This window comes from Carcharhinus amblyrhynchos, chromosome 22, assembly GCF_965287045.1.
Source record: "Carcharhinus amblyrhynchos chromosome 22, sCarAmb.v2.hapA, whole genome shotgun sequence".
Classification (NCBI taxonomy): domain Eukaryota; kingdom Metazoa; phylum Chordata; class Chondrichthyes; order Carcharhiniformes; family Carcharhinidae; genus Carcharhinus; species Carcharhinus amblyrhynchos.
Window position 1 is genome coordinate 15,636,263 of NC_137345.1, and position 24,729 is coordinate 15,660,991.

The window sequence follows — 24,729 nt, forward strand, 5'->3', positions numbered from 1 at the left end:
CACTGACTGTGATCAGGTGGAGGGGGTGGGAGGCAACTGTGCACTCTGCATCACGATCGGATCAAGCAGGAGGAAACGCGCTGCTGCTTTGTAGGCAATTGGATCGGGCAGGAGGGGGTTGGGGTGGCACAATCAGTCTAGACAGCAGGGAGGCAGCGGGGGCTACATGTCTGTGCAGTGTGGGGATTACGATAGGCCACTGAGCCCCGCAATTGGGGGTGGGGGGAAGGGATTGTGAGGTTGCCTACAACAGCGGGGGCCTACCAGCTCTCTCTGCCTGTCAGTCCCCTGTTGTTGAAATTGCAAACATGCAGAATTAGAGGTCTGTGTATGTGCAATATCTCCCTCTGCAGGCTGACTAGCAAATTAAGTCCAACCAACAGACACTTTCAATGTCTAAGTAGTTAAAATTAGGCATGAAAACTCACCCAAAAACAGATCAGGAACTCTCCCATTCTCATGCTAGCTGGACACTTAGGGCCTGATTTTACCATCAAGTTGCGCCCATTTTCGGATGCGAAAACTTGGTAAAGTTGGGTGTGAGGCGAGTAGCGCAATTTGCACTTGCCTCCACGCCTTTTCACCCTTTATCAATGGCTGAAAATGGCCACCATCAGGACCGTGCCCAAAACGGGTGCGACATCAACTTAGATGTATTTGCATGCATTTAAAGTAACTTAATGGGCTGCATGCCCAAACTTACTGGCACTTCCCCCTTTACTGCCATGTTTGCCCGTCCACATTCAGTTTGAAACAAACATGGTCTGCAAATGTCCAATTCCAGCGCTCCAGCTTCTGAAGAGGCAATTTCAAAGTTTCGGGCAGTTCTCTGACTCAGAGCAGTGGTGAGGGGGAGCAAGGTGGGTCAGATGGCTCTCTAGTCGGGGGGCATGGGCGGCAGGGGCGGGGGGTCCACTGCCATTCTGCATATGATAGGTGGGGGGAAGTGGGGGAGGAAGTCGTGATCGGTCTATGTAGTGGGATGGTGGGGGATAAGGGGGATCAGTTATGTTGTGGGGGTGGGGCAATGTCTGTGGGGGCCAAGGGGGGGGTGGCATTATCCAGCTCGGGTACAATGTGGCAGGGGAGCATTTTTCCACTTTGTTTTGCACATGTGCAGTTGGAGGTGCCCATCGGAGCTGTAGTGTTTCCGGCGCGATAAGCCCCACCCACAGGTTTCTGCAATGCGATTCAAAATTGTTCATATATTTTTACAGGCAGAGTGCATAAGGTGTACCTGAGAATGGGTTAAAAGTCAGATCTGAAACACTCACAGTTTCAAGTCCACCCAACACTTAGAATCAAAATGGTAAAATAGAGCCCTTGGAATACATTTTTGTAAGATACTGCACATTGAGTCTGCACCAGCTCTCTGAAATTCCTGACTTAAAGTGGAAAGGGTGTACACATAACCCATGGGCCATTAGTGACCTAAATATCACCATTACAATCAGTGACCACAACATGACAGGAACGTGCGAGTACAATAAGATTTCTGAGGCAGGCCCTAGATACAACTTAATTTGTAATAGCAAAACCAACCTAACAGCCATACATCAGAAATAAAGCAAAATACCACAAGACCATAAGCTGTAGGAGCAGAATTAAGCCATTTGTGCCATCAAACCTGGTCCATCATTCAATCATGGCTGATAAGTTTCTCAACTCCATTCTCTTACCTTTTCCTGGCAACCTTAGGTTTCCTTACCAATCAAGAACCTATCCATCTCTGCCTTAAGTATACTTAATGACCCAACCTTCACAGCCTTCTGCGGCAATGAATTCCATAGATTGACCACCCTCTGGCTGAAGAAATCTTTTTATCATCTCGGTTCTAAGGATTCGTCCTTTTACTCTGAGGCTCTGCCCTCGGATTCTAGTCTTGCCTACTAATGGAAACATCTTCTGCTCATGCACCACTCAATCTAGATCTTTCAGTTTTCTGAATTAAGCAGCGCGGGGAGTGCAGTGACGGTGGAGAATGAGGCCCTTTGACATTTCCCATTATTTGAGATATGATTCTCAAACGGAGTGAACAGTGCCATCTGGTAGTTTCGCTGAGAAATAAAGAAATTCCATCATCTAGAGCTGCCTTAGTTCCAGTTGTCAAAAATAGGATGCAAACCTGGAGCTCTGACTGGGAATCATCATCCAATGATTGGAACTGTTAACACAGTAAAACTAACAGTGATACATATACCAAGCTATCAAAAACAATTTTAAGTTATAATGCTTCAGTTAGTATATTTTTTAAATAGATACCTAGATTTTATTGCTGTGATGACTTAATTTTCATGACGTGTGGAATAAAGAAATCAGATACCATAGCCCCCTGTATCGTGCCTCTGGCAGAAATAAACTACAAAGTGACTTGAATATCGTAAGTATGTCTGCTAAGAATTGACATTTATATTTTAGTATTCATATTCAAACTTTAATATTTCACCAATATGGACATACAAACATCTGGAATAGGAACAGAATGGGTCATTTGACCTCAAGAGATTGTCTCGCCATTCAGTAGGACATTGGTTCTGTTTGTGTTGAGTTGGGGCAACAGGGTGGGTGGCACAGTGGTTAGCACTGCTGCCCCACAGTGTCAGGGACCTGGGTTCCATTCTGGTCTTGTGTCACTTTCTGTGCAGAGTTTGTACATTCTCCCTGTGCCTGTGAGGGTTTCTTCCCACAATCCAAAAGACGTGCCGGTTAGGTGCATTGGCTATGCTAATTTCTCCCTCAGTGAACCAAAACAGCACTGGGGTATGGTGACCAATTTCACAGTAACTTCATTGCAATGTTATGTAAGCCTACTTGTGATGCTAATAAAAAAATTAAACTCCACGTTCCCAGCTATCCCTCATGACCTTTAATTCCTTTGCCAACAAGAATCAGCCTACCTTCACCTCAGAATTATTCAGTGATCCCACTTCCACCGCTGGGTCACTGCTATCATTATCTTAAGTCATTAATTAATCCTGTCGCATTACATAATACTAAGTTTAGAGTAACCTGCTATTTAGGTAGGTCTAGAGTTTAAGTTTAACTTTAAAGTGGAGATAAGCCAATTCTTGTCGGGCAAGAGAATGAGGGGTAGCTGCGAATGTGGAGTTTAAGATTTTTTATTAGTGTGTCACAAATAGGCTTACACTGCGATGAAGTTACTGTGAAAATCTCCTAGTTGCCACACTCTGGCACCTATTCAGGTACATGAGGGAGAAATTACCGTGGCCAATACACCTAACCAGCATGTCTTTCAGGCTTGAGAAGAAACAGAGGACCCAGACGGAACCCATGCAAACATGGGGAGAATGTTCAGACTCCACACCAAAAGTGGCCCAAGTCGTGAGTCGAACTTGGGTCGCTGACATTGTGAGGCAGCAGCGCTAACCACTGTGCCGCCATGCCGCCCTAGTGTGCTATCTCAAAAGCATTCCAAGGGGTCCTCATCCAGGCTACAACTGTCAATCTTATTTTCCAGTTTACATGTAGATTAAAATCATCCACTGTTGAAGTGGAAATTTTCCTGTTTCTTGACTGTGATAGTCAGACTCAACAAAAGTACTTCCGACAAAATAACTAGTCTTTATTTACGAAAGACTACATGCAGTATTGGCAGTAACTTGAGCTTTGTGAGCAGTCATTACAACTTGCTAATTCCTTCTCAAGTGCACACTTACATAAAGAATCAGTTCAGTATTTATACACAATTATTATCAGTTTGCGTGACAGAGCTTATTCAGGAATTTGATCAATAGTAACATCATAAGTGATGTCATAAACAATGGTACAACTTGCTGACCTCCTAGAACTCTTTGTCTCATCATTCATATCTTTATCTCGTCCTTTTGATAGAACAAAAGAAGACCGATGACTTTGTCATCTCTGACCTTACCTTGTCTCACTCATACAGCCCTAGATCATTTACAGTCAGCCTTATCAGGTCTTACAGAGGCTAGGTATAGCTTGACGTTCTGTGGTCTTATTCATGTTTTAAGTTATGCAGAATCAGTCTTATCAAGTCTTACAGGGGACTGGCATTTTGAAATAGCTTGGTCAGCTTTCCTTATTTTGTACCAAATACTTGACCAATTTTCTCATCATGCCACTACTTCATTTGTACAATTTCACATTCCCTCCTTTTGTCATATCATGACAACTAGTTAAATAGGTATATCCGTGACCCGATTAAAAATGCATTTACACAAGCAACCAAGCAATCCTATCCCCAGTAGCAGTAGTAGTAGTAACATGAAGGCCTTAAAGATCCAATCAAATAATCTGTGTCCCAGCCATCCTAACCAACCCGGTGGGTCATAATCATGAAATTCACAGCCAATCTCTTGAATTTGATCAGCCTGTCTCTTAATATGGTCAGCCAGATTGGTGATATTTTCAGAGGCATCTGGGATGTAAGTACAGCATTCCTGACCTACAGTGGCGCACGTTCCTCCCTACGAGGCTAACAGATAATCCAAAGCCAGTTGATTTTGTAATGCCATGGTCTGAACAGCCACCAGCTCAGCCAAAACCTCGGCCAGTACCTGTCCAGTTGCCTTGGCTTCTGCCGCTGTTACGTTTGCCAGTTGTTCCAATACTGAGACCAAAAGAATCAGTTCGTTGGCTGCCCTGCCCCTTCCATATAGTGGAAAGGCCATCATAAAGAACTGTTCAGTTCTGCTAATGGCCCTTTTGACTCGTGAGGGGTAATGCAGAAGGGAGAGTAGGTGGTGCATGTAGGGTACGACATATGCAAGATAACAGGATCCTATCCAATTGGTAGGAAGCCACAAGTAAGCTTTAGTGCCACATATAAAATATGTTCCATTATAGGACGTAAAATCATCGGCCAATGTTAACTACGGTGTTGGGGAAGTATTTGCCCTTAAGTTCTTAGAGGTTATATTCCATACCCTGGACCAATCAAGAACAAACATACCCTTGGTAGATAGATTTGCTACTGGTCCTTGCCACTCAGCTGTAAGGCTGCATCTACTTTGCTCCATCAACTTTCCTTTCTCTGATTTACTAAAACATAAGGAACCTCGCACATCACTCGAGGGGGTGATAAGGAAGAGTGGGAGCAAGGCATGATTATAAGCAGGCTGGTATCAAGACAAAAACCTAGTCATTTCATAGCCAGCTGATTTCCATTCTTTCATACCTCCCCCGATCCCTGTTCGGTTTTGACATAGAATCCACTCAACTCTTTCTGCTATATAGAATGGGAGGGATTGGAGAGGTATTCCTTCCCTCGAATGGACGGGGATGTGGGTACAAACCCAACACTTGCTTACATTTAATTTTTCAGCATACATATATGACATATATAAATATCTATTGGCATGCAGGGTAGTTCGCTTTTTCACTACCGAGTGGCCATTAAGGCCAAATAGTCCAAAACATCCAAAAAATATAACGAAGATCTTCATCCTGTGTTCATATCTGGGTTGGAGACAATCATCTTGCAATCGGATATACAAGCTTGACAGAAGTCAGTGTGGTCAGTTGTACCTGAAAAAGTCCGCTCCAGCATTGTCCTAGTTTCTTTCTATCCCAGTTCTTCACCATTCTTCAGATTCGATCACCGGATATCGAGAGATGGCTGTCCCTGCTGTCACTGGGAGATGTGCCTGTTTCACCTGTGAGTGGAGAAACTTCAGAGAAAGTGTTAATTGCTTCAGATAATTCTGCATCTGTTCCCTCATCACATGGAGGTCTACCCCCTCTAGGGATTTTTCATGGACATCCCAGGGAGTCCTCATTGGCCGACCGTAGACTATCTCTGCAGCTGAAAGTTCGGTCCGCGAATGTAGAGTCACCCACATGTGAAACAGTGCCAAGGGCAATACCTTAAGCCAATTTAACCTTGTTTCTTCAGTGAATTTAGATAATTTTCCTTTTAAAGTCCCGTTGGCCCTTTCCACAGTTCCTGCTGCCAGCAGGTGATATGCACAGTGCAGTTGTTGTTTAATTACGAATGCTTCGCACAATTAGTATTGATCCAAGCCACAAAATGTGGTCCATTATCTGAGCTCACTATTTTAGGTATCCCAAAATGGAGAATAACTTCCGTCAATAATTTCACCACCGTATGTGTGGTACAATTCCTGATGGGGAAGGTTTCAATCCATTTAATAAACACATTGATTATTATATTTAAAGTAATGTACTTTTTGAAGCTTTTGAAGATACTGAGGGACAGGATACACAGGGTGGATATTCAGGAACTTTTTCCCGGGTGGAAGTGTCAATTACAAGGAGACACAGGTTCAAGATAAGAGGTGGAAAGTTTAAGTGAGATGTGCGGTAAGTGTTTCACGTAGAGAGTTACGGGTTCCTGGAATGTGCTGCCAGAGGAGGTAGTGGAAGCAGGCACATTAGCAACATTTAAGAGGCATCAGGATGGGTATGTAAATAGGGAGGGAAGAGAGGGATATGGACCGAGTAAGGGCAGGAGGTTTTTTATTGTTTAGTTCGAACATCATGATCGGCACAGGTTGGCGGGCCGAAGGGTCAGTTCCTGTGCTGAACTTTTCTTTGTTCTTTAGATGGAGTAAATCTCGGACTTGGGAACAGGATTGTGATAACCCCCACAAGATCCATAGGGAATCACTGATCAATCATCTCCCTGTGGGGATCATTGAGTAAGAGTTCCCTCTTAACAGATAGTGGTCTGTACCCTGGAACCCATTACCTGAGCTTTTTATAAAACAGGTCCAGAGTTGAACTTGCTGAACCGAAGGCCCAGGCCAGGTTGATGTGTACACCACAGTGGTGGTTTTACTTCGCTTTCTGCAAATAAACTATGTTCCTTTCAGTCAGGCTTGTTGTTTCATTACAAGGATTTACTGCACCAGTTTATTTTTCAACTTGGCTCGTCCAAATATTCAAGCACCTTCTTTCCAAATGGCAAGCAATGACCAGTGGAGTACTGCAGCAATCAGTGCTTGGACCCCAGCTATTCACTTTGTATATCTATTAATGATTTAGATGAGGGAACTAAATGTAAAATCTTCAAATTTGCAGATGACACAAAGCTGGGTGGGAGGGTGAGCTGTGAGGAAACTGCAGAGATCCTTCAGTCTGATGTGGATAAGTTGAGTGAGTAGGCAAATGATTGGATTAATGTGAAGTTATCCACTTTGATAGCAAAAATGGGCAGGCAGATTACTATCTGAATGGCTATAAATTAGCAGAGGGGAATATACAATGAGACCTGTTTGTTCTCACACATCAATCACTGAAGGTAAGCATTCAGGTGCAGCAGACAATAAAAAAGGCAAATAGTATATTGGCCTTCAAAGTAAGAGGTTTTGAGTAAAGGAGCAGAGATACAAAGAACAAAGAACAACCCGGCATGGGAAACAGGCCCTTCGGCCCAACGAGCCCACGCCGCCATTTTAAAGCATTTTCCTACGCCTATCTTGCCCCGTGTGTATGCGAATGGTACCCCTACTGTAGCCAGATTCAGGGGAGAATAGTGTAGGGTCAATTTGGTACACCAATCAGCCTAAGAGCACATCTTTGGGGTGTGGGAGGAAACCGGAGCACCCGGAGGAAACCCACGCAACCACAGGGAGAATGCGTAAACTCCCACAGACACTGGCCCAAATCCATGTCTTGCTACAATTATACAGGGTCTTGGTGAGACAACACCTGGAATATTGTGTGCGATTTTGGTCTCCTTATCTGAGGAGGTATGTTCTTGCTATACAGGCAGTGCGTAGAAGGTTTAAATCTGATTCCTGTGATGGCAGGACTGAAGTATGAGGATAGATTGAGTTAGTTAGGGTTTTATTCACTGGAGTCTAGAACTATGTTGGGGGATATCATAGAAACCTGTAAAATTCTAACAGGACTAGACAGGATAGATGTAAACAGGATATACCTGATGGTTGGTATGTCTAGAACCAATGGTTGCAGCCTAAGAAGACAAGGTAGACCGCTTAGGACAAAGATGAGGAGAAATTTCTTCACCCGGAGAGTGATCAGCCTATACAATTCACTACCACAGAAAGTAACTGAACTGCAGCAAGGAGGCCTCAAAGCACGTATAGCAATAATCATTCTAAATATTATTAATATTCCCACATCCGCTGTCCTCCTCACTGTATCTCACAGACTCTCGTCCCAGATCTCAAAACCCAGACCCCATTTCCCCATTTCTTCCCCTGTCACCCTCACACACACAATGTCTGGCTGAAAAGAAATTAAATCTGAAAACTTTCCCAGTTGGAAGAATTTCTGTGCTTTCCAGAGTCTAAACCAGAGCAGAGGAGGCAAAGTGAAGAACCCCTCCCTTGCAGGTGCTGACCGTGAAGTTAGCCATGACTTCCAGTAGAAAATTGGGCACTGTTAACAAAGGGTGAAGATCTTTTACTGCAAATTGAACTTTAGTTAGAAACATGGCCATGCAACTGATGTGTCTGCTTACAACTTGGCCAAACTGTGCAATGTCTAAAACCTTGGCTCCCTCAGTACTGCACTGAATTGTCAACCTTGTTTTAACACATGAGTGTCTGGTGTAGCACGTGAAAAGTCTGACAACACCAGGTTTTAGTCCAACCTATTTATTTGATAATCTTCTCACAAGCTTTCGAGGGGACTGCCTCTTCGTCAGGTGAATGGAGAGTTCTGGCCTCAGACAGAGCATATAAAGCACAGACAGTTTCGAGATTACTGATTAAAATGCGAATCCTTACACCTAACACCTTACACCGTACACTGGCATACCCACATCGTAGCACGTGAACCCAGAACCTTCTGACCTGGGTAATCAAAAGAGCAGACATGTGTAGTGGGGTCTTTAGCAGGATGAGGCCAATTTAAGGGAGAGCACTGAGCAGGGGAACTAGTCAGTCCCAGCGAGCCATCAACGTGTGTTCGGCACACTAAGACGTGAAACCACATGCCGAGAAACAAGAGAGAAAGCTGCAAGGCCTAATCCAATGCCTAGGAGTGGCTGTGTGGCAGGGGGCTAGGGTAGCTTGAAACCTCTGATGGTGGCTAAGAAGCCAGTAAGGCAATGAGGTAACTTGTCAAACTTACTGGCACTTCCCAGAGTCTAAGAAGCCTCATGAGAGAGACAGAGAGAAAGAAAGAGAGAAAGAACAAGCCTGCAGCCCAGAGCTGGGCAACAAAACAAGCCTCTATATGTTTGGTGCACAATTTCACTGAAGATCCAGGGCTCTGGATAGGACAGAGATCTGGAATACCAACATTGAACATTCTCTGCAAATAGTTTGCTTCTAGGAATTACACTTTCACTTGAGAGTGATATCACTTCAATGTCAGCAAAATAAGCAACCCCCGTTTTGTGCAGTCTTTCTTCTCATATTATATCCCTGAAAGTGGCACACAGGTTGATAGGATTGTTAAGAAGGTGTACAGTATGTTAGCTTTTATTGGTAGAGGGATTAAATTTCAGAGCCATGAGGTCATGTTGCAGCTGTACAAAATTCAGGTGTGGCCGCACTTGGAGTATTGTGTACAGTTCTGGTCGCCGCATTATAGGAAGGATGTGGAAGCATTGGAAAGGGTGCAGAGGAGTTTTACCTGGATGTTGCCTGGTATGGTGGGAAGATCTATGAGGAAAGGCTGAGGGACTTGAGGCTGTTTTCATAAGAGAGAAGAAGATTAAGAGGTGATTTAATAGAGGCATATAAGATGATCAGAGGATTAGATAGGGTGGACAGTGAGAGCCTTCTCCCCCAGATGGAGATGGCTAGTATGAGGGGACATAGTTTTAAATTGAGGGGTGATAGATATAAGACAGATGTCAGAGGTAAGTTCTTTACTCAGAGAATAGTAAGGGCATGGAATACCCTGCCTGCAACAGTAGTGGACTCACCAACATTAAGAGCATTTAAATGGTCATTGGATAAACATATGGATGATATTGGAGTAGTATAGGTTAGATGGGCTTTAGATTGGTTTCACAGGTCAGCGCAACATCGAGGGCTGAAGGGCCTGTACTGCGCTGTAATGTTCTATGTTCTGTATTTTGGTGTCAGGAGTGGGATTCCATGATGAATAGCAGATGAAACAGAAATGTGCTTGGTCAAGATGAAGGTGGTGAAAGTTCTGGAACTGGCTCTGACAGCAAGGGAGGATTTAGTAGCTGCAGCTGGAGCAGAGGTGCCAGCTTCTCGGCCTTTTGGCTAAGATCAAGTGTAGTATCAACATGCTGTGCTCGATTGAAGTCATTAGGTTACATTTTAGCTTCATTTTAAAAGCGACATCTCGCCCTTTTGGCTAAGATGCAAATGAGATCAAGCCTTGGAGGAGGAGCTATGCCTACTCCAATCAGCTTGGATCATGTAGATCAAGCCCAAAACAGGTGGTGAGAGCCTTGTCTCGTCAGTTTGGATCAGGAATGTCTCACTTGTGGTGACTCTGAATTGGACTTGATTTGATTGAATTGGATTTTAAAAAAAGAGATGCCGGCTTCATAGGATGAATCTGAGAGACAATGAGCAGATGATGTCTCCCAATGGGCCTTCTCCAACATAGGGGAGAAGCAGGGCATATCCTATCTGCCAACAAGTAGAAAACTGGACAGATTTGGGGGGAAACAAGACAGCAGCTGAGGACCTAAGTGAGGACATGCAATTGGTCATAGCAACCAGGATCCTCAATGAGCGAAAGCAGGCAGAGGATGTGGTGGAACATCTGTGCAGTAACCTGAGGTCCAGACTTGGGTTTTGGGGGAACAGCAGTAGCCTTATTGAATTCAAGCAAGCTGAAGGAGAGAAACTGGTCTCCAGATCCTCTGGAGTTAGTGAAGTTGACTACATTGTCCTCCTGGATCCTTCCTTTGGATCAACCTGGGACATGAAGTTGAAAAGTCACCAAGCTGAAGGAGTGAGGGATGAAACAGGATTATGAGTGGCAAACCCCAACTGTCCTTGAGAAGATCCAGGAAAATGGAAACACCAAGGCCCTCAGCTAAAAGAGTGAATGTTTAAAACAAGCCACTTCTGCCAGTTTTTGTGTGGATTATGACTGATGCCATATCTAATCCCTCAGTTAAGAGCAGCATTCTCACCCAGTCTTCCACAGAATATGGGATTTTAGTGAAGAGGAGGATGCGTTTGATGGAACCATCACACTAGAGGTGGAGGAAATGGTGGGGCTGGACTTTTCAATATGGGGAATGATTGGATAGATAGGCTGCACTCACGATTCTGGGAGAGCTGAAGTGCATGAAATAGAATGACGAAGTTGAGGACCCTGAGGGAAAGGAAAGACATATCAGAAACACTAATAAAGCAGATTGGATCATCCAACCAAATACAATTCAGATGAGGAAACTGGGAGAGTACAATAGAGTCCTTACAGCAGGTGGGGAGTGAGGAAGTGCAGTCAAGGTTAGAGATGTAACTAATTTTAAGTAGTACAGAGGCAGAGAAAGAGGGGAGCGAAGGAAGGTGTGAAGAAAAGGGTATGTCTGAGCTCAGGTGGAAAGCAGGAGTGAATAAACAATAAAAAGAATGGAGCAAGACGAAAAGAGGGTGGAAATTTGTCATGATAATGATTGGCTGAAGCTAGACAGAGTGGAGCCACAGTCAGGATGTGTGTGTGTACATTTACAGTGGTTAAATGGAACCGAGTGGCCGTAATCTCGTTAATCTTTAACAATGTATATTTGGATAATTCAACATTTGGTTGATGTTAGGGTTCACCTCATTCTGGGCAGTGGTCACATAATATAATGGTTGGTAGAAATGAGACAGATCGGAGACAATGGATTTTGGCTGGTGCAGCAACATACGTGGACAAGTGAGCCATGTGAGCCACAAGGATAGGGTTATAAATGAACAGAACCAAACATTGCTGGCTTGTATGAGAGCTCTGACGCTGCACTGCTGTCCACAGATTCAGACCAGGTAACATCAACTATGATGCGGTGAATTGTTGATTAAGTATCGTGAGTATGATTGATTCTGCTAATGTTACACTAAAGGCTTATTATTCCCAATTGGGATTGCCAAACCAAATCATTGACAAAATAACTTTGAGCCATGTGTTACCATGATAGGGATTCCGCTACATTGATGACGAGGGCATGACTCAAACCTGTACTCTGTTTAAACAGATTAGTCATGATGTGGGTATGCCGGCGTTGGACTGGCGTAAACACAGTAAAAAGTCTGACAACACCAGGTTTTAGTCCAACCTATTTATTTGACAATATACTCGCAAGTTTTCGGGTTAGCCCCTTCGTCAGGTGAATGGAGAGTTCTGGCCTCAGACAGAGCATATAAAGCACAGACAGTTTAGAGATTACTGATTAGAATGCGAATCCTTACACCTAACCTGCTGTTCAAGACCTGAAGTGGCTGATAATGTGAGTGGAAGGAGCACTGATCACAGTTTAAAGAGATTTGTCTTGTATTGTCTGCAAGACATGCCGGATCATCGACATGGATACCATCATCACACGTGAGAATACCGTCCACCAGGTACATGGTAAATACTCTTGCAACTCGGCCAACATTGTCTACCTGATACGTTGCAAGAAAGGATGTCCCGAAGCATGGTACACTGGGGAGACCATGCAGACGCTACGACAACGGATGAATGAACATCGCTCGACAGTCACCAGGCAAGACTGTTCCCTTCCTGTTGGCGAACACTTCAGTGGTCACGGGCATTCAGCCTCTGACCTTCGGGTAAGCATTCTCCAAGGCGGCCTTCACGACACACGACAGCGCAGAGTCGCTGAGCAGAGACTGATAGCCAAGTTCCGCACACATGAGGACGGTCTCAACAGGGATCTTGGGTTCATGTCGCACTATCTGTAACCCCCGTGACTTGCCTGGGTTTGCAAAACCTCACTTACTGTACTGTCTGGAGACAATACACATCTCTTTAAACTGTGATCAGTGCTCCTTCCACTCACATTATCAGCCACTTCAGGTCTTGAACAGCAGGTTAGGTGTAAGGATTCGCATTCTAATCAGTAATCTCTAAACTGTCTGTGCTTTATATGCTCTGTCTGAGGCCAGAACTCTCCATTCACCTGACGAAGGGGCTAACCCGAAAGCTTGTGAGTATATTATCAAATAAATAGGTTGGACTAAAACCTGGTGTTGTCAGACTTTTTACTGTGTAAACAGATTAGCACATCTATTTTAACATTTTAATTGTTGGTCAAATGAAATTATGTACTTTGTTACTCAAATTTATGCAAAACGTCACTTCAGACAGTTTGGGCAAGATTTTACGGCCTCACTCCGATTCCTTGGCAGGTGAGGCGGTAGATTTCCAGCTTTTATGTCTTGTGGTACTTTCTTGCAATCTGAATGTCAAGTGCACTGTTCTCAATTAAACTTCTGTGTCTTGTGTATAAATACTATAATGCAGTAGAAATATCTTCTAGTGTATTCTCGGCTGCAGCCTATTGATAAACAGCTTTAATTCTGCAGATTGATGGGTCACATGGATCACATGTGACCCATCATTGGGGCAGCATGATATCACAGTGGTTAGCACTGCTGCCTCCCAGCATCAGGGACCTGGGTTCAATTCCAGCCTCAGGTCACTGTCTGTGTGGAGTTTGCACGTTCTCCCTGTGTCTGCAAAGTTTTCCTCCGGGTGCTCCAGTTTCCTCCCACAGAGCAAAGGTGTGTGAGTTTGGTTGATTGGCCATGCTAAATTGCCCTTACTGTCAGGGGGGTCTAGCAGAAAAAATACCTAGGATTATGGGGATAAGGCTTGGGTGGGGTTGTTGTTGGTGCAGGTTCAATGGGCTGAATGGCCTCCTTGTCCACTGTAGGGATCCTATGATTCTATGAAAATGCTTCCAATTATTTAATCTATGAAAATCACCAAGTCCCCATGACTGAAATATGGCAAATCTGTAACGAGCAGATGATCCAAATGCATCTTTTGTGGGCTCTAATTTCTCTCTTTCTTGAGCATGGGTGAATAACTGGGTACAAATTCACAAAAATAACAATGATGTTCCTTTGGTCCAAAGAGACCACTTCCGACTAATGTTGAATTTTTACAAATGTGTTAAATGTTCTGGTTAACTTTAACCAACTTGACATTTCACACTGTTTTTTATCACCACCAAGACTGCAGAAAAGCTTAGAGTGGCAAAGATGATGACACAACTCTCAAAAAAAGTGTGAACTCAAAAAGCAACACATACCTGGGTAAAGAAACTCTGAACAAGGCATCATATGATTGAGTACTTAGTTTTAAAAAATTGGATTTCAAGATGTTTATTTTTGGACCACACTAATGTTTTTCTTTCTCTCACAATATGGTGGAATTTGTATTCAATCAATAAAATTAAATCTGGAATTAAATGTTCAGTGATGACCATGAAAATGTTTTATTGCCGTAAAAATCCATCAGATTCACTAACGTTCTTTTGAGAGCAAAATCTACTATCTTTACCTGGTCTGGCCTTTATGTGACTCCAGAGGCACAGCAAGATGGTTGACTTTGAACTGCTCTCTGAAATGGCTTTAAAAGTCACTTGATAATGCCAAACCACAAGAAAACCTGTAAGGAATAAAGCCCAACAGATCAAGGCACCAGACACAACAGTGACAAACTCAGCCCTGTCAACACTGCAAACTCCTCAGTACTGACATCTGTGGACTTGTGCAAGGTTAAGGCCAGAATGATCCTTCTTGGCCAATAAACACAGCACCAGTTTTTGGAGATGTTGAGGGAAGGCTGGTAGACATCCATTGAATTTCTGTGCTTTTGTGCCTTATCAACATGTCTGAGCCGTCAAGCTGACAGGTACTGACCCCTCTGGTTTCTGGCCAACAGTATATCTCCCAGGCTGCTAATAGAGGGGATTTGATGATCCAACTCCTGCACAATTCCACAGCTCCGCCCACACCAAGTGCCATTGCAGTGTCCTCCATTAAATTCTACCCATAGGGCAGAATTTTATAAGAATCATTCTAAGTGTTTAGCTAATGTGAAAATGGGAGAGTTGCCCAATCTTGTGCACATTGTGCAAGGAAAAATGGTCTAGACCATTTCTAGCTGCAGTAGGCAATGGGCTGGGCTTAATACATCGGCAAGCTGCAGAAGAAGCTATTGCACATGTGCAGACCTCTGATTCTGCACATGCGCAATAATAGCAGTGGAGGTCTGACAGAGAGAGAGCTGTCAGACCCTGACCTGCCCACACCACCACAGGCTCCACCTCTGTAAGTCCTGCCACATAGACCCCACCTCCTACAAGCCCCACCCCCAAGGCCCCATCCCTCAAATGCCCATTCCCCATAGGCCCCACCTTCTATAATTCCCAACCCCCACAGGCCCTTCCATCCATAGGCCTGCCCCTGGTGACCAATGCCAAGGTGCCCAGTGAATATTATCGAGATGCCAGGCTGGCACTGCGCAAGGGACACCTCCTTCTTGCATTTGACCTTCCCAGGGGGTCTCAATTGCCTCCAGTTTTACTGGTGATTCTTACATGACTGTTCCCTGTTCCAACAAGGCTATAAAGGAAAGTAAGCCCAGACAATTGAGCGCCAGGCTGACTAATGCTTTGCAGCCATGCAAATCAATATTGCAATATATTTAAATAATTTATTCACTCTATGCCCATTTCCGGTGAGAAGTAGACCTCACCAGAAATCCAGCTCTTGTAAAAGCGTGAGAGCCAAGAAATCGGGCGTGATCCTGATTTCTTAGTCCTGTGTAATTTTACTGTCTTGCTCTGCCCATCAAGGGGTGGGCAAACCAGTAAAATTGTGCCTATTGTCGCTTTGCAAAGTCTTTACTTGTTAATGATTTCTTCTACAGATCATTTATTCAGTCTCGTGCAGACGCTATCAAAGGCACCACTGAACGGAAAAGCAGTGACTGAACTGCTTCAAAGCTTTCAGATGGGGAAGGCACTTCTCTTGACTGGTCAGTGTTGGCTATTTTGTGTTGGATTATTTTTATTTTGGACTACCTGAAGTGGTAAATATGGCCACATAACCAGACAATTGCTTTCATCAGAAGGTCCTGCGTTTCTCACATTCTGTCTGTCCACGTGGGTATTGTTCACATAGTGCTCTGGGATTGTTTACACTCATAGTAACAGAGAGATGCTGGAACAGTTTAGCATTGCATCCAGAATGTGGCACCACCATCTGTGTGGGCATCATCCCTATGATTGCCCATTGTGCGCTGGAACTAGATGGGTTTCCTCAATGCCAGCACCTACTCAGGAAATTATCCTTATTTGATGCTTGGGATATCAGAGAGCTTGAATATTGATGAAAAGAGAGACATGCTACTGAAGCCTTTCATCCTGTGCTCTTCAGGACAAATGCAAAAATATTAAATTTCAAACAACCACAACAGTTTATGCTACAGAAGGAATGGAAACTAATTGGTTGGGAAGCTGACTCTGATTGGCCAAGGTGTTGCCATGGAGAAATCAATGGTGAACTATAGGCACCTGAGTTCCTGGAAAATATCATAAAACCAACAATTCGTGGACATGTTCCTTTTTTTTTCAGAGAATTCTTACGTATCAATGTATGTCACTTCTAACAAATGAAAATGTTACATGTTTGATTAATTATCTTAAATTGGTTGTTACTGTCTCAACTGCTGCACAATTACAGAATCACATTAACAGCACACCTCAGTGATTGGCCAACTGATTCAAATATCATATTCCATTGGTTGTTTGGAATCGGCAGATTACAGACCATACACAGCCTACTCATGCTGACAAAACATGAAATAAGATGCCTCCTATTGGGTATTATTCCACATTTGGGCAGTATTGTCTGAGCAGACCTGAATGCACTGATAGCGACACTATCAATAAGTTTAAGATAATCAGTTCAGTCCATGTGGCTCACCAACACTTGTTAGAATTCACAAACTTGCATACATAGATAGACTTAATGGCAACTTTTTTTGAATCACCTAGAGATTCAGGAAGCTGATAGTTCCCTGCCACTCTCTCCATGGCAACATCTCAGCCAATCAGTGCTGACTTGCCAATCAATCAGTACCATGTTCTTTTATAGCATAGACTGTTGTGATCATTTGAAATTTGGTATTCTTGTGTTTGTCCTGATGAGTGCAGGATGAGGAGATTCAGTAACATGTTTCTTTTTTCACAATTATACTCATATGTCCAAATCAATTAAATTTTCAATAAAGGTCAGGCTGCATTAGGTTCTGGAGAATAACAATTAACATACAACATTGATGTTAAAATATACTTTCACAACCAGAGCATAAGCCAACTAAAATATTAATTATGTTTAATTTGTAATGGATTTTTAAGAGTAAAGTTCTGAAGGTATTTATCATAATTTTGTTAAGTGCTACATGAAATAAAAATGTGTTTTTATTTTTACTTTAGTGAGCTTGGTCTTCTTGCATCACATTGCATTTGGTAAGTCATTGTACATTTCCAGCCTCTATTAAGACATAGGTTTCATTGGTCCAGGGGATGGTAATGGGATTGAATGCCTCAAATGATTGTGAATTTGGAGGCAGGGCAGCAGGGTGTCGGTTTGGACCTTGTACATTCTCATTTCTGTTTGATGATGTCTGGGTGAGAAGGCTCATTGAGGCCTGTAAGTGGTCTACTAATGCTCACTTTACTGCTTTATCACTGGTATTCAAACAGTGACAGGCAGGAATATTATTAAGTGGGAAACCCAAAAACCATACCCCCTGAGTGTTGTTTGAAGAATTCCCTAATTTCTCTTTCAAAGACATTCAGTGCCTGATGGAGAGACTTTATCAAGAAGTGGAGATTATTTGAATATCTTTTTAATTGACTAGGAAACTGATCACTATATCCCAAATACAACTGGAAAATTGTTCAATACTACAATTGTTCAATATTGTTCAAAATGATCAACAAATCATTTGCAGTATTTTACAGTGGGCTTACTCGTAGGTGCTGGGTTGTCACTGTGATTGAAATATGAATTTTGAAATGATAAGCCACATTAATTAAATTCCATAACCCTACCATTTTTAAATGTATTGAAGAATATTAGTATGAAGGAAAATCTGCTTTTAATAAGACATTCACATCTTCACACTTTGTCTGAATGTGTTGGTTCATGGTACAGTTTGTATCTGGAAATCTGCAAATAAGTTCAAGCAGAAATTTGAGGGCAAACAATATTTTTTCAACATAAATACAACTTTGGGCAAAATTTGCAATATCGCTAATGCATTTAAAGTAGATAATCTTCCCCGTAGTTCACTCCACCCTGTCAAAGTCCTGTGCGTGAGCAGACTGGAACTATGATGTGTTCTGATCAAATCAATCATCATCTTCAGCAAATCATATTCATCTGTTCTTAGCAAACCTCGGTTGCTTAGATTTCACATTCCTTCATTAGAGGTCAAAATGAGCTTCTGCGGTTCAATTCCTCAGCTTTATGTAATGAGTATTCAGCCCTGAGATGGACATAGAATCATAGAATCTTTACAGTGCAGAAAGAGGCCATTAGGCCCATCATGTCTGCACCGACTACAATCTCACCCAGGCCCTACCCCCATAACCCCATGTGTTACCTTGCAAGTCCCTGATACTAAAGGACAATTTAGCATGGCCAATCAACCTAACCTACACATCTTTGGACATATTTGCATATGCAACCCAGCATGACTGAGTATTTTGCATGTAGCATGACATCAGTGTCTAGACAGGATCAATGTCCATGCTTGCAGTGCAGAAAGAGGGCATTAGGCCCATCATGTCTGCATCGACTACAATCTCACCCAGGTCCTACCCCGTGACCCCGTGTGTTACCTTGCAAGTCCCTGACACTAAAGGACAATTTAGCATGGCCAATCAACCTAACCTGCACATCTTTGGTCATATTTGCATATGCAACCCAGCATGACTGAGTATTTTGAATATAACATGACATTAGTGTGACTGAGTATTTTGCATGCATCATGACATCAGTGTCTAGACAGGATCAATGTCCATACTTCTGGTCATTGTGTCTCTCCATTCAAGGATTACATTGTACATATCTGTACTTGATTTTTTGATGAGTCTGTTGGTGATTTCCACTGTCACCTTCACCTTCTCATTTGACTGGGGACAGTGCATAGATGATGCATAGTGCTAGATTTCCCAATCCCTTGTGAATCTACTGAATTCTTCACTCGTGAACTGAGGGCCTTTGTCACTCACCATAATGTGTGGAATGCCTTTCCAACTGAAAAGTGCTTTCAGATATTCTGTTTCTCTTTATCATTGAATTCAGTGGGTCTAACTTCCAGTGGTTAGAATAGTAGTCTACAGTGATGAGATAATAAATTCCTACCAAAGCGAAGAGATGTACTCCTAACTTCATCCATGGTCTATCTGGAATGTCATGCATCAATGGCTCTCGAGCTAGTTTAACTTGGTACTCATTGCATGCACCACAAATGTGGTCTTTGACTTCATTGCTCATGTTTAGCTAGTAAAAAACATCTCTTGCCTTCCTCAGAGTAAATTCAATCCCTTGATGGCTTTCATGAATGCCTTTCAGCATTTCTCCTCTCATCACCTTAGGGATGATGACTCCATTACCTTTGCACAAGATGCCACTTTGGGATAACAATTCAACTTGGTATGCTTGCTATGTTCTTGCAACCACAGGTGTGTCCAAAATGTTCTCAAATCATCTTTACATCACTACTTCTTGTAAAACTTGTGGAGCTGCAACCTGTTGAGTAGTTCACTCGACTGGAGCAAGACACTCTTTTACCGATTCCATGTTTCTGCTGGGTTAATGTCTTCCAGGTCATGTCGAGCTGCTGTTGCACATTGGACCTGGAAGATGTTGCATTCTCTTGAAGTCTGCTTAGCTTTTCCGACAGCGGTGTGGGGAGGTAGGGTGGGGGAGCATTACTCTCAATAGCATATCTGCAACACGCATCTGTTTCCATTGCTTACATGTCATGTCCAGATAATATTTTTATAAAACAAGCAATGTCATTTTGGAGCAGTTGGTGGGGGCTGCAGAAAATATTTTGAAGAGGCTTGTGATTGGACTCCACTGTTATTTTCTCTCTCCCACGCAGGTGCTGATGAAAATGTTCACAGACAATAACCATGGCCAGGTGCTCTTTTTCAAACTAAGCATATTTGCATTAATGTCCTGAATGCAAACATGACTGAATGTCCTTGCTGCATCAGAATTGTTCCCAGATCCATCTCACTAGCGTCACATTGCAAGTTGACTCCCTCAATGATATCATTGTACTTCCACAGTGGCATTGCCATCACTGGGCACTCGATTGCAGCGAACGCTGCTTCCTGTTCTGTCCCTTAATACCACAGCATCTCCTTGACAATCTGCTTGCACTACAATTCACATTCAGCTAACAAACTAGGCAAAGATTTGGCTAAATTGTTCATGAATCTAGTGAATTATTGCACTGCTTACACATCTTTTGGTTGCTGCATCGTTGCTATGGCTTTCACCTTCTCAGAATTCAGGTGAAGACATTTTGCTGTCAATACATGAGCTGCCTACTTGACTTCAGGCATCTTCAGTAGCAACCTTTTATTGTTCAACGTCAGATTCATCTGTCAGGCTTTCTCAAGGTTAAATTCTGATCATGATCAGTTATGGCTTCTTCTTTTGTGTCTCCACACCCATCAACTAGCATGTCATACATTGGCTTCCACAATTGGAAGATCACAGAATATCCCATTTTGTCTGCAGTGATGCTCTTCTGGAGCCGTGGAAATACAAAACAGCACATGAAACAGGCTGTACCTCCCAAACAGTGTCCAGAGTGTCCTTAGAAAGCTGTTAGAATCACAGAATCATTGAATTCTTACAATGTAGAAGGAGGCCATTTGGCCCATCAAGCCTGCACTGACAATAATCCCACCTAGGCCCTATCCCCATAACCTCACGTATTTATCTTGCTACTCCACTTGACACTAATGGGGAATTGAACATGGCTAATTCATCCAGTCCGCACATCTTTGGACTGTGGGAGGAAACCGGAGAACTGAGAGGAAACCCACGCAGACATGGGGAGAATGTGCAGACTTTGCACAAACAGTGACCCAAGCCAGGAATCGAGCTTGAGTCCCTGGCGCTGTTACACAGCAGTGCTAACCACTGTGCCACTGTGCCGCCACTCATCTGTTGTTTTCACCCAGCTTCACATGCTAATAAATATCCTTTGTGTCTCGGGTAGTGAATATCCTTGCCTTGACAAGTTACAGCATCATTTCTTCAATGGTTGGCATGGGGTAGTGAGCTCTCCTCAGTGCTTTAGTTAGATCCTTTGGGTCTAAGAATACTCACAGCTTACCAGGTTGTTTCATTTCTACAATGCTGCCAATCCAATTTGTATGAGTTGTCACTTTATGATTACCCCCCCACTTTTTTCAGCACTTCAATTTTGTCTTTTAGATTTGACTTTAGGGCAGTGGGGGTCTTCTTGGTAAATGCTGAACTGGTCATATAATAGTCTCATCTATTTCTCAACATTATGATCCTGGTAGACATAGAAAACCTGTAAACACATCTTTGTACTCCTTCCAGATGTGGTTTTGTATGCTGTGACACATTGTGAATAACTGCTGTCACATTCAAGGTTACTAGCCTAATCTTTAGACTTGCTTCAGTTGAAATGAGTGGTCATTTTGTCCCATCTATGATCTGGAAATCTTGACCTTCCTTCTTTCCATGGCATTGGGCTGTTAGACTAACTTGTCCTCTTGATCTGAATATCATGAACGGGATTTTACGGCCTCAGGCAAGACTGGAAATTCCTACCCCAGGTCAGTGGAGATTTCTGCTGTCGGACCCTTGCCCGTGCAGATTCCGAGGCGGGCGAGGTGGTAGAGTTCCAGTCCATGTCTTCCTATAATCACAATCTTACTTTCAAGTGCTTCATTTTCAGATTGCCATGTTAAGCTGCTTCACACAGATCTTGATTTTGAGATTCCGATGGGGAAAAGGGATGTTTGAGTCTTGGAAATGTAATCCTGTACTGTGTGACAACCTAAATGTGACTCTGTTATTCAATTCTAACGTCCAGTCACTGTCTGTGTGGAGTTTGCATGTTCTCCCCATGTTTGTGTAGGTTTCTGGAGGCAGACATCTTAAGATCAGTTCAATAAGAGCTCTCATGGAACACAATAAAAAAACAGCACTGAAGCCAAACAATTTACAATGAGGGCAAATGCAAAATATTCCTTCTGAATAAAAGTAAAAGCTTGCTTCGAAGTCCCACAAAAGTTTATTCCAAGCAGGTCCAAGGATTCAGGAAAGTCTGTCATATGTTTCCTTCTTTTAGTTTTGTCAGCTTATTGTCTTTAAAATTTCAAATAACTATTATATTTTCTTCATACTTTAGTCTTCTCCTACACACTGCTTTGCCACTACTTGGAATTGTCCCCAGAAAGATTTAAAGGAATCAAGTTCTGCCCAGAAAATATTGACCCTTGCCTGTGCACCCATTTGGTTTATTCCCATGTCAATACGACAGATGACATCTCTAAGTGGAAAGATGAACCTAACTACAAGAGATTTAATGGTCTGAAACTTTCGTAAGTCTCATCATTCTCTCCAAAGTGCATTAGTTATACATTTCCAATCCATTTTACAATTACTCTCAATTGAAATAATTTTGTAATCAAGGAGTCATTGACATAATTGGCGTGCATCTTTTATATGGGTAGAAAAATTCAGTGTTGGTGCTGTGCACTCCTACCTTATTCACTGTAATACTGACATCCATGGTGTTTCTCATTTTAATGAACAGAAATAAGAATCTGAAAACACTTATTGGATTCGGAGGTTGGAAGTTTGGAACCAGCAGGTAAAATTTATAATTCCCCAGATATGTATAACGTCTCAAAGTTTAATGAGTCAAGTGTTCTTTAATATCAATGTCAGCATTTCTTGCTTATTTGCTAAGATTAAATTGGCCATTTTAAATGGTGCAAAAGAACATTGGCAACAGGCATTTAGCTGATAGTGTTCCAGGCTTCTTGTTAGATTCCCCATTAAGTGCTGCGAAGTGTAGATTGCCCTGTCAGACACAATCCACAAATATGGTGACTGCATTAGGAATTTAACTCTAAGTTATTGGTTACCATCTGCTGAATGAAAATGTTTGTGGGCTCCAAAGGGGCATTATGAACTATTATTATGAACATTTTCTGTCACCGGGGATCTATGTACACTATCTGGCATTGACCATGTGGATGGGACTAGGAGAATAATTTGTCCTGACCAATTAGTAAATTGAAAATTTCTCCCTAACTCTATCTTTGTGATTCAGAACTGTACAAGATCATTAACGAGGAAGGAGGACATTCTTCACATAATCATTCAGAAAGGACCTTAAAGTTTCCCATTACAATATATGATTGTTTCTGAAAAGATTTCAGTACCTCATGCCTACATTTTCTTGGGCAGCATGGTGGCAAGATGCTTAGCACTGCTGCCTCACAGCACCAGGGACCCGGGTTCAATTCCAGCCTTGGGTCACTGGCCATGTGGAATTTGTATGTTCTTCCTGTGCCTACATGGGTAGAATCAGGGAGAACATGTGCTCTGGTTTCCTTCCACCCTCCAAAGTTGTGCAGGTTAGGGGGATTGGTCATGCTAACTTACTCCTTGGCAGGGTAAATGCCTCACATACTTTAAAAAATACCTGGATGAGCACTTGGCACACCATAACATTCAAGGCTGTGGGCTAAGTACTGGCAAATGAGATGAGGTGAGCAGGTCAGGGAATTTCATGTGTTGGGGCAGACTCAATGGGCTGAAGGGCCTCTTCTGCTCTTGAGTAATCTGTGATTCTGATTCTCTAAATGTATGGGTTATGGGTGGGATTGTTGTTGCAGTCTCAATGGGCCAAATAGCTTCCTTCTGCACTGTAGGGATACTATGATATATTACTATGATACCTACTATATTACTATGATACTATGAGATTATGTTGCTTTACACTATAAAATGTCTCAATTTTAACAAAAGTGCTTTATGAAATGCTGTGAATGTGAAAGTCTGTATATGAATTCAGTTGCTTCTACTCTACCCCAAAACATTTTCCATAACTTGATTACCCTTAATCTCCCATATCAATCTATTGATTTGCCATTCACAAGTTGGCACCTCCGTTTTTAAAGTTTAAAGTTTATTTATTAGTGTCACAAGTCAGCTGACATTAACACTGCAATGAAATTATTGTGACGATCCCATAGTCGCCACACTGTCAGTGCCTGTTCAGGTACCCTGAGGGAGAATTTAGCATGACCATTGCACCGAACCAGCATCCAAATGTATCCAGACCACCAAATGTAGCTTCTTACTGACATTTTCATCTTCAAGATAGGCATGACACAATTCTTCTAGCAGAAATTCTTTCTGATTTGGGAAGTTCCACTCTAGCTTCCCAAAGATGACACCATCCTCTCAACTAATCTCATCTTCCTTCCAACAGTAGCTGTCACCCCATGTCTACCTCAATCTTCGGTGGCCTGCCATTTACTAACAACGCTACTGTGATAAGGGCTGCTTTGTCTGCTTCCACATTATTTAATGTCATAACATTTTCTGCCCTGTTGGACAATCCTCCATACTATGTAATGGGGATGAATTATTTACTTTACTTGTACTGAGCTGCTTGTTTTTACATTTTTGACTTAAATGAAATTGCCCACTTTTCCGCACCCAAAATTCTCTGTTCCTTTACATCTACACACTTCTGGGGATGTTACTGCCATGGTCAGTG

At 42.7% G+C, this 24,729-nt stretch overlaps 1 protein-coding gene and 1 pseudogene across 1 annotated transcript in view; both read left to right on the top strand.

Annotated features, from left to right (window-relative positions):
• Nucleotides 1–10,140: 10,140 nt before the first annotated feature.
• On the top strand, nucleotides 10,141–10,321 carry LOC145357177 (U2 spliceosomal RNA; annotated as a pseudogene).
• A 5,548-nt stretch (nucleotides 10,322–15,869) lies between these two features.
• LOC145356756 (chitinase-3-like protein 1) overlaps nucleotides 15,870–24,729 on the top strand; it is a 34,557-nt gene continuing 25,697 nt past the window's right edge. The window contains exons 1-4 of the mRNA XM_080209624.1: nucleotides 15,870–15,894; nucleotides 17,357–17,389; nucleotides 22,417–22,534; nucleotides 22,750–22,806. Coding sequence (XP_080065750.1) covers nucleotides 15,870–15,894; nucleotides 17,357–17,389; nucleotides 22,417–22,534; nucleotides 22,750–22,806 — 233 coding nt within the window. The remainder of the gene's footprint in view (nucleotides 15,895–17,356; nucleotides 17,390–22,416; nucleotides 22,535–22,749; nucleotides 22,807–24,729) is intronic.